The 11,459-nt window shown below is 35.9% G+C and overlaps 1 protein-coding gene across 2 annotated transcripts in view; it reads left to right on the top strand.

The window, feature by feature from the left end:
- The first annotated feature begins 239 nt into the window (after positions 1-239).
- LOC144967319 (snake venom 5'-nucleotidase-like) overlaps positions 240-11,459 on the top strand; it is a 23,081-nt gene continuing 11,861 nt past the window's right edge. Inside the window, exons 1-5 of one of the 2 annotated variants that reach the window (XM_078904400.1) lie at positions 240-378; positions 7,575-7,737; positions 8,421-8,496; positions 9,030-9,167; positions 11,452-11,459. The exon at positions 11,452-11,459 is cut by the window's right edge and continues 203 nt beyond it. In XM_078904400.1, the coding sequence (XP_078760526.1) occupies positions 7,607-7,737; positions 8,421-8,496; positions 9,030-9,167; positions 11,452-11,459 (353 nt within the window). In that variant the 5' untranslated portion in view covers positions 240-378; positions 7,575-7,606. Of the gene's footprint in view, positions 379-4,596; positions 4,825-7,574; positions 7,738-8,420; positions 8,497-9,029; positions 9,168-11,451 lie in introns of those variants that run through there. The other variant, XM_078904402.1, reaches the window with a different exon arrangement.

The following is an 11,459-nucleotide window of genomic DNA, read 5'->3' as shown; positions in this document are numbered from 1 at the left end:
CTACTATTTATTATTTGTTCATCCAGACACATTCCCGTTTTGAGACGATGGGTCACGAATTGTAATAGTAAAATTGATATAATATGATAAAAAGAGGATTTCTCGTGCGTAACTGATTTGCTACAATTGTTCTACTAGTTTGAAATGTTTTAACGCAGTTTGTATACAATCTTTTTTCATTGATGATTTGATATTCTTATTTTGGTTGCATTCAGTAAGCTGTAGTGGTAGACCTTGAGGTGAACAAAAATGCAGGTCTGACATTGTTGTAATGAACATATTTTGAGTCAAGTTTTGAGATTTCCATTACGACAATGAGCCCATAACGAATTGGGTTGTCAGACCTGCAAATAAGTGTACGTCGGTAGACCTGTATTGGTAAGTAGGAGCTAGTTATTTCTCTTAACATCTTAACTGAACATGAAAGTTTACAATTAATGAACAATGATGATGTAAGCTGGCTGTAAGATTTAGATTAAACCCTCGCCTTACCACCTACAGCAAAATCGTCATATTTGTTACGACACAATAGACATTTTTTCTTATTCAGATTTATATTTGTACATCACAATGATCTTTGTTTAATCAATAAGAACATAAAGTTGTTTTGTAAAGAGATTGTTTGAGTTTTTAAAATCAATTTTTCTGCTGGGTAAGCCTGCCATTTCGGGAAAATACTGAAAAATGGTCGGTAAGGGGAGAGTTAATGCGTAAAGAAAAACAGTGAAGCCATAACATTAACTTTGTTGATGATTGAAAAACAAATTTGAGCATTTATATAGTGCAAAATCCACCAAACGTGCTCAACTCGCTTTACAAAGAGTCGCTAGTCAACAGCAATACTAGTCGATACATTACTTTTTTTTCTGACTGAGTCAACGCTGTTAACGGCTTGGTACTCATTTTACACCAGAGTACGTACAAGGACTTAACTATGCCATTAACTCCGTCATTTAAAAATGTATTATCGCCGAACTGGCGTCATGTCTTCAACTACATGTTATGTGTAGCTGTTGGCTAGGGACCTCTTGTAAAGCACTTTGAGCACATTTAGTAGATACAGCACTATACAAACGCTCTAGTTTTGTTTTTTTATTGTTGTCTTTTTATATCACACCCAACTGTGACTGGGTCTGTTGGATTAGGCGGATATACAAACATTCTATTCAAAAGATAACGAGCAATTTCCATTGTCTGTTTAATGTTACAAAAGGAAGCTGGAGTAAATTTTAGTTCGTTGGATTTTATTGCTTTGAAAGACTTCTTGATTGGTGATTAAAGTAGATAAATGATAAGCATTTTATTTTGTCTTCCAATCAATCAATCCTTAATTAATTGTTTGTTTTACTCTAATAGGATAAAAATTATAAACTTTCATGGTCAGTCTTTTTAAAAAATTGATTGATAATCTTTGTTGTTTAATAACAATCTTTCTCATGGGGATGTTTCCTACCTGAAGTCTTTGAATGACAAACGTATGAAAGCAAGTAAAAGTATGGGTTTAGAAGTTCAGGTTGTTGAGCCATTACAATTGTATTCAATTGTCTGATGTCACGTCCGTCCGGCAACGAGCATATTGGTACTTTTTATTCTTAATGCTGGCTAGAACTTTTTCACGTGTCATGTGATTAGAATGTATAAAAGTCAAAACATGATCAAAATTATAATGTTTTTTTCTCATCTGGATACACTTTTATGTGCACCAGTTACTAAGTCACTATGCGTCAAAACGAGGGAAGTGACGCCTATTTGGATACGTGCGCGTCGACTTAATTCAATATACGTCTATTTGTTTTGTATCTTTTTTTTTTTTTTGCTAAGTCGACAGGGTCATGTCATACATTTTTGATTTGATCGTTTTATATCCGGGTATTTGCAAAGGTCATGTAAGAATGCGGGTAGCGTTGATAAAGTCACTGCATTAAAAAAAAGAAAAAGAAAGAAAAAAGGAAAGAAAAATATTACCACCTGCGGCGATTAAAAGAACTGTTGATAAAATATCAGTGAACTTTTATCTGATAAGTAAGGGCTATGGACCGTGGCCGTCGTTAACTTATAGAGATAGAATGAAGTTGACGTCACTCGGGTCTTTATTTTTGTTTTTTTTTGTTTTTGTTTTTTTGCCCTCCACGTTTATGTATAATTCTCACTTAACTGTATTAACCAGACAATAAAAGTTCATGGTTGCACAGAGTTTTGTGTGTTGGTCCGTTATACTTCCGGATGGCAATGTTGTGAGTTTCTTAGCGCATACTATCTATAGCCTGACATTAGAACCTCCTAAGACTTATAGTTTGACGTCATTTTATAGGTTTGTGTAGCGTTGAGTAACTTGTCGTGAGTAGAGCTCAAGGAAACAGGGAATTCCATTGGTTGAACTATTGAATACAACTCACTATATTTTTTTCTTTTCTGGCCAAAGACTTGTCTTTTGACGTCATATTTTGGTCAGTGTCAGGCAATAGATAGTTCGAAGTTGACGTCACTCAGGTCTTTGTAATTGTTTTTGAGTAATTGGATTCAGTAGTCTGATGTCACGCCGCCCGGCAACGACACCATCTTGGTTCTAAACAAAAATCATTACTTTTTATTCTTCATGCTGGCTAGAACTTTTCATATGCCTTGTGATCAGAATGTGTAAAAGTCAAAACATGATCAAATTTATGTTGTTTTTTTTTCCTCTGGATACGCTTTTATGCTCGCCGGAGAAATATTTCATACGGGCGTCCGCCATTGTTCCAATAGTTTAGAGCCAGTGTTACTAAGTTACCATGTGTCATTAGGAAGGAAGTGACGTTACGACTGTTGAAGAGTATTCTCACTAAACTGTATTAACCAGACTATAAACGATCATGATTACACATAGTTTTGTGTGTTGGCCAGCTTTACTTCCGGATGGCAATGTTGTGAACTTCTTAGCCAAGCGCATACTATCTATAAGTAAACGATAGCCACGTATGGACACGGGAACAATAACAAAAGTAAAAGAGAAATAAACAAAAAAGTAAAAATAAAAACAAAACAAAACAAAAAATAATAGCAAGAAAGAAAAAAAAAAAAAAAAAGAAAACAAAGAAGCAATACACAGAACGGTTGTCTTGTCCGTTGTAAATGTAGATAGCATACCGTGATTTGTTACCCCTTGATCAATGGATTGAAAGGAACGAAATTGACGTCTTTGTTATTGCTTTTAACAAGCCATTTTTATGAGTAATGTTATTATTCGGCTAGCAATAGACTTGGATACTTGGATCAATTCACGTGCTTGATAAATATTTCTATCTTTCTATATTTCTATTTTTTTTTTTTTTTGTCGCCGTTTTTTCGCTATGTCGCCAGTGTTATTTTCATAGGTTTCGGTTTGTTTTATATCCTGTTATTGGCAAATATCTGGAAAGAATGTGGACATCGTTAGTTGTGTCACAGAACAGAGAGAGAGAGAGAGAGAGAGAGAGAGAGAGAGAGAGAGAGAGAGAGAGAGAGATAGATAGATAGAGAGAGAGAGAGAGAGAGAGAGAGAGATACAGAGAGATTATCACCAGTGGTTATGCAACCCTATAATTTTATTGACAGAATGCAGTGAACTTTTATCTGATTAGTGCATTCTATAGGGCTATAGAAGCGAAGGAAATAAAACGTGAAATAGAAAAATAACCACCAAAAAAAAAAGTAGAATTTTTAAAATACAAAGGAACAAATACACAGAAGTGTTATCTCGACTGTTGTAATTGTAGATATCGTGATTTGATATCCACTGTCAGTTAATAGATTAGTATGATCGGAGAACAGGTGCTCTTACGTGTTTCGAAGTTATTCATGACAATGCACTTCACGTACTCGTATTCGAACACTGAATTACTCAAGTCAATACTCGATATTCGTCCGCTAACGATAGTGCAGCAGCCTCTTATGGTTCACACTATTATGTTATGACGATCGACCGAATCAGCAAAGTCCGGTCCGCATTCGTGCACCGTCGCAAACCCGCCTGGTAGCATCGTCACAACACACCTTTCGACTAGATTCTCTGCCGTCTCGGGTTCTTGCCCACAGCGTGGACATATTGGACAGGAAGTTAGACCCCACCGATGTAACGCACTTGCCGTTAGGCAGCTCCTCGACCGAAGCCGATTCGCTAGTTTGGTTCTAAACAAAGAAAATCGGTACTTTTTATTCTTCATGCTGACTAGAACTTTTTCATATGTCATGTGATCAGAATGTATAAAAGTCAAGACATGATCAGATTTATAATGTTTTTTTCTCCTCTGGATACACTTTTATGCTCTTCGGAGAAGTATTTCGTGAGAGCGGTATGGAGATAATAGCGTCCGCCATTGTTCCGATAGCTTAGAACCAGTTACTATGCGTCATTACGATGGAAGTGACGTTACGGCTGTTGAACCCTATTATCGTTCTATTGATCGTCGGTCACAAATCACTCTATGTTATCTACAATTACAACATACGAGATAAGATTTCTGTATATTGTTCTTTTTTTTTTCTCTTTCTTTCTTTTTTGTGTTATTTTTCTGTTTTACTTTTGTTTCATTTTTCGTAGAATTAGCCCTATATAATGCATCTAGCATATAGAAATTCACCGATATTTTATTTACAAAAAAGTAATATCATGGATTCATAAAGCCGATGTGCATATATCACTGTTATACATAATATGTCGGTCAAAGTACAGAAGAATGTAACTTTTGCGGATCTTAAACAATCTAGCCTGAATAGAAAACGTGGGGCTTGTCATTGTCATCTCATAACTTGCTTGAGGATTTCGATTGACACTAGGAACAGAAAAGTTTGTTGAACATTTGACTGGTAAGTGTTTGCAAATATTTTACGTTTAACTAGCTGACTATCGTACTCTGAAGAGACATACATTAAAAAAGTTGGCCAGAATACTCGTCCTTGCTTCAAACATCTATCAATTTAAATGACCCTCGTCCCTGGAAAAAATATCTCAAACCTGTGACGTCGCGAGATCCCAGGTTTGAGAGTTTTGTCAAGATGATGGTCAATTAAATTGATTGATATTTTAAGGATGAGTTTCCTCGCCAATTTTTTTTCATGCGTGCTTTATAGAGTAGGGAAGTTAACTGGTTAAACAACGCTTTAAATTCTTGAGAATAATGACCAATGTTTTAATCAAGTCATAGAGTGAAACATTTACACATAATGAATACGTTGTTTTTGACAATGCGCACACAAACTTGAGCTTTTAAATAGAGCATTATCTACTAAACGTGCTCAAAGCGCTTTACAAGGGGTCCCTGACCAACAGCAACACGTAACGTGTAGAACGAGACATGACGCCTGTTAAGCGATATTATTATTTTTTTTTTTTGGACAGAGACAACGCTGTTAGGGGCCAGGTACTCATTTTACACATGAGTACGGTTAGAGAATGTGAATAAAGAGCCTTTTCCAAGGACTCATCTATGCGCCGAACGAGGCTCGAACCCAGGACCTTCTGATCCGAAAGCGAGTGTCATACCACAAGACCACATATCCGCACAAACAGTCGTTCTTCCCCAGTAGGGACCATTCGCGCATGGAACAGCATCCCTGAAAATGTCAGATCAACCAATAATCCGACATTATTCTAAAGTTATCTCGACCAGTTTAAAACCACTAGATAGATATTACGTCAATGCCACCCCACCACACCTACTTGCGTCAATCTTCATCACATGACGCTTCAACTATTTTGGATTGGATTGGATTGGGTTGGATAAAAATTGATTTTTAAAACTTCAAATTCAAAAGGTTTAGATCTAAACATCATTTCATTCATCACTTCCGGTGTCATGTCATGTTTTGGACAGAGTTGACTAGAAATGATGCGCCAGCCCCTCCCCAAAAGGAAAAGAATTCACCACCCTCCCCCACCCCTAAAGAATCCCCCCAAAAAATAAAATATAAATCCGAAAGGTGTCTCAAAAATATAGGAAAAAAAATCGTTTAAATGCTTAGTTATGGATTTATGGTGAAAATAATGAGATCTTTATTAAGTTCTCGTGTTCGATCGAGGAGTTCCCAACCACTCCCCCCCCCCCTCCCAACCCCCTCCCCCCCCCCTTCCCAAAGAAAAAGAAAAACCCCAGGGTGTTGCTTTTGATTTTTAAAAAATTTTGGCAACTCCTCAGAACAGAAAGATAAACAAGATAAGAGATATTTTTATGGATATTTACGTTCGAATCTGAGTCATATCTAAATGGCTATCGAACTTCTTTCCTTATACAGTGACATATTTTTGTTTGATCTGAAATTTTTGTTGTTTTTTTGTTTTTGTTGTTGTTTGTTTTGTTTTGTTTTGTTTTTTTTTTGTATTTTTTTAATTTTTTGATTTTTTGTTTGACCAATGAAAACATTAGTTTAGACATTATTGTTTAGTGATATAGAAAAGAGAATGAGTCATCAATATAAATAAAGTTCGGAGGAATTGCCTTTGTGAGGCTATGTGGTCTTGTGGTATTACACTCACTTTCAGATCGGAAGGTCCTGGGTTCGAAACTTGCTCGGCGAATAGTTGAGTCCTTGGAAAAGGCTCTTTACTCACATTCTCTAACCGTATTCAGGTGTAAAATGAGTACCTCGCCGTTTACAACGTTACCTCTGTCAAAAAAAAAACAAAACAATTGTAATATCGCATAACAGGCGTCTTGACCCGTCCTACGTGTTAAATGTTGCTTTTGCCATTGTAAATCCCTTTGAGCATGTTTAGTGGATATTGCTCTATATAAATGCTCATTTTGTTTCTGAGATAACCTTGACATAAAGGACGTCTTCAAGAGAAGGAGGTGAAGATGGAAAGGGCATATTATTAGAAAGCAGGAGGGAAACATCATCAAAACCGCCGTACACTGGACACCAGAAGCCACGAACGCAGCCATCGTTAATTTAGATAGCCTGACACAAGAACCCTCTAAGACTTATAGTTTGACGTCATTTTTTATGTTTGTGTAGCGTCTGGTGAGTTGTCGTTAGTAGAGCTCAAGGAAACATTTCATTGGGTGAACAATTGAATACTACTCACGATTTGTTTTCTTTTGTGGCCAAAGACTTGTCTTTTTAGTCATTTTTTGGTCCGTGTCAGGCTATAAGATAACGATAGCTATGGATGGATAGGGCATATTATAAGAAAGGAGGATGGAAACATCATCAAAACCGCCGTACACAGGATACCAGAGGACACGGACAGAGGTTCTTCGTTTCTGCCCTACGTGCCAACAGGCATAAAGAAAATATTACTGCTTGAAGCTCGAAGGAAAAAATAACGATAAGTATTGAATTGTAAACTTCAATTTATTAGACGGAGACGGATGCTGTGGACGTTTCGGGTTTCCCGTTTATCAACAAAACCCGCCCGATGAATGAGACACTAAAGACGAATCTCGTCTAATATATTGAAGCTTACAATTCAATACTTATCGTTAAAAGTGAAAGAAATTTATTTTTTCATCAATTATGTCAATTTATGGGCTGTCGATAATATTATATTCCAAATGATTAAGTTTTTGTTTGTTCTGCCATAGACATCTTATTATTGTGTTTATTTTTTTCCCTAGATCCAAAAAGAAAGAGACAGAAATTATTCACAATGGGTGACCATCGTTCGTTAACGTGGATTCTGATGCTATTGTGTATGACGACAACAAACCTTGTTTGTGGCTTTAATTTGACAATATTACACACAAATGATGTACATGGAAGGATTCAAGAAATGAACAAGTTTGTGTTAACTCGTCGTCGTCGTCGTCATCATCATCATCATCATCATCATCATCCTCATTGTCATTGTGGTCATCATCATCATCATCATCATCATCGTGGTTCTAAACAAAGAAAATCGGTCCTTTTTATTCTTCATGCTGGCAAGAACTTTTCATATGTCTTGTGATCAGAATGTGTAAAAGTCAAAACATGGTCAGATTTACGCTGTGATGACGCTTTTATGCTCGTCGGAGAAATATTTCATAAGGGCGTCCGTATTGTTCCGATAGTTTAGAACAACTTACTAAGTTACCATGCGTCATTACGAGGGAAGTGACGTTACGACTATTGAAGCTTATTGATAATCGAGTAACTTGCAAACATTTTTTTAATTTAAGGGTAAATCTGTCACCCGTAAACTCAAAGGACTATTTAGAAAATCTGCTAGGGCAAAATGATCGGTCTTAATGTTGGGATTCGCCTTCTGGCCGCCTTGTTGCCAGATTCATTTGCGCGATCCCGCAAACATTATCATCAAACCGATTTTGATAGTTTGATAGTTCAAAAGACTCCTCTCGATATATATTAGTTTCAATAAATACGGTAGTTAAATAATAAAAATAGCTGTTATTTTCCCTCAAATATTGCGGGTCTCTATTTGTGGATTCAGACATGTACATAACTGCGTTACTTTTCATCAGGCACAATGGCAGATGTGACAATTCTAGCGCTGCTGAGGGTGAATGTTACGGTGGCATGGCAAGAATAAAGTCAAAGGTAATGGATGGCATGATATTCATGAAGATAGATAATAATTTTTAATTCAATGCCTGACATGGGCGCTATATATGTGATTTATTATTATTATTATTATTATTATTATTATTATTATTATTATTATTATTATTATTATTATTATTATTATTATTATTATTATTGTTATTATTTTTATTTTTATTTTTATTATCATCATCATCATCATCATCATCATCATCATCATCATCATCATCATCATCATCATCATCATCATCATCATGAGTATTATTATTATTATTATTATTATTATTATTATTATTATTATTATTATTATTATTATTATTGATATTGTAAGTATTGTTGCTATTACCGTTTTTGTATATTTTGTAGCTATTAATGGTATCGTTTAACTCTCTGTTTTTTTTTTTCTTTTTCTTTTTTGTTTTTTTTCATTTACCTTTTTTTTTTCACTTTCATGTATGTTACCATCAAATTCTATGATTTATTGACGAAAGCCTAAGAGTAAATATACTTGAAACTTGAAACTATTTCAGGCCGACAACCTCCGTGCCAAGTACCCAAACAGCATCCTTTTGGACGCTGGTGATCAGTATCAAGGCTCTTTGTTGTTTTACTTCAACGGGGGAGAGATTGTGGCTCGTCTAATGGACGCTCTTGGGTATAACGCTATGGTAAGATAATGCCATTGAATGTTTTTCTTTTAAAAATTTATAATATAAAGTAACATGTTGCAGTTGATCAATTAAATATATTACACTGTGTGATAAGATTCAGACCCGGCGTTATGCCCCTTGGTAAGTCTCTTTAAACTACCAAAGATGGATAAATTATGTAAAAGTGTTAGTACAAAAAAACTCCTTGCTGTATGAATTGGATGTTTGGTATGAGGGCGCGCGGCGGCGACGGGCTGACGGAGGGAGGGGGGAGAGGGGGGGGGGAATAAATATTAAACAATTTGAAACGCATTTATTCTCGGTGAATCCGTAGAACTTTGCTAAGGAAATATTTATATAATATAATGTGTGTGTGTCAGATTGTAGCCATCATCGCTAACTTATAGCCTGAAACAGGACCAGAAAATTACCTTAAAATACAAGTCTTTGGCCACAAAAGAAAACAAATCGTGAGTTGTATTTAATAGGTCAACCAATGGAATCCCTTGTATCCTTGAGCTCTACGAACGACAACTTACTAGACGGTGCACAAACCTAAAAAATGAAGTCAAACTATAAGTCCTGGTTGGTTCTAGTGTCAGGTGATAATTTAACGATGGCTACGGTCAGATTGAGGGTGAATAGGGTAGACTAGTCGTGATATTATCTTTCTACTCTGCCGATTCCAAACTCATTGGAAGTGTCATGTAACCAATCCTTCGGATGAACAATATTAAATAGGTTTTATATTGAACGACAAGGTGGCATAACTATTTTAGTTGTATAGACAGGTTCTTGGGATAACACGACTTAAAGGAGCGAGCAAGGATGATCTTTATTGACTACAACTGTATATTTTTTACTATAAAATAAGATTCCATCACTCTGAAACCAGAATATCAAATACACAAGGTATTCCTTCAGAGCCATTCGGCGTTTATGACCGGTTGCTATAGCGGATAGCGTTAAACGGACAATAGTGATTGTTTTCTTCCCTTTGGATAGCACGCTACTCTATCGCAAAGTACATTCAGATATATATATATATATATAATATATATATATATATATATATAAATATATTTATATATATATATATATATATATATATTTATATATATATATATTAATATATATATATATATATATATATATATATATATATATATATATATATATATATATATATATTGAATCGTGTTAGATACAAGTATGGTTCGAATAGTGCTCGACATGTAACAATGGAGCGAATTATTATTGTAATATTTACCACGGTGTTGGAGTCAGTCTACATCGATGTGTCAGTCCTAAACGGACATCGTCAGTACTGTGTGTTACATAGTTATATATAGTTAGTTAAAGTACTCATCAGTTTTGTTCGCCAGATCAATTGTACCAACACTAAAAAATGCATAACCTTAGACTTAGACAATTATATTCTGCTTGAGAGGGTCCTACTAATTGCCGTCCGGAGCCGTCCGGCGTAGAACGAGGAGCTTTCGGAAGGCGGAAGACTTCTGTAAAGTTTCGTACAGGTCTGAGGGCCTCCGCATGGCTTGAGAATGCTTTAGATGACCTCCGGACGGCTCTCCTGGGTCGCCGGATGCTCCGGACGGCAATACGCTTCAACAGTTGTAACGTCACTTCCCTCGTAATGACGCATGGTAACTTAGTAACTGGCACAAAACTATCGGAACAATGGCGGACGCCCTTATGAAATATGTCTCCGACGAGCATAAAAGCGTATCCAGAAAAAACCCATTATAATTCTGATCGTGTTTTGACTTTTAAACATTTTGATCACAAGACATGAAAAGTTCTAGCCAGCATGAAGAATAAAAAGTACAGATTTTTTTTGTTTAGAACCACGATGGCCGCCGTTGCTGGGTGACGTGACATCAGTCTATTGAATCCAATTAGTAGGACCGGCATGAGAGGATCTAGTGAGAACTAATCATTCAACCAAAAACATTAACAAAGAGCTGAGTGGCGGCAACTTCATTTAGTGTATGGCTTAGTGTATTTATATTCCAACGATTGTTTCCATTATAGATAGAATGAAGTTGACGCCACTCGGGTCTTTGTCTTTGTTTTTTGCCATCTATGTTCATGAGTAATTCTCACTTATTAACCAGACTATAAAAGTTTATGGTTACACATAGTTTTGTGTGTTGGTCCGTTATACTTCCGGATGGCAATGCTGTGAGCTTCTTAGCCAAGCGTATACTATCTATACATATTATACAAAAACACACATATCTATATATATACGCATAACGTACTTTTTCGAAAATTACTTCAGGCTCTCGG

Source organism: Berghia stephanieae, chromosome 3 (genome assembly GCF_034508935.2).
Source record: "Berghia stephanieae isolate SIO BIC M18660-M18661 chromosome 3, UCSD_Bste_1.3, whole genome shotgun sequence".
Taxonomy (NCBI): domain Eukaryota; kingdom Metazoa; phylum Mollusca; class Gastropoda; order Nudibranchia; family Aeolidiidae; genus Berghia; species Berghia stephanieae.
This window is presented reverse-complemented; position numbering and strand designations above follow the sequence as displayed.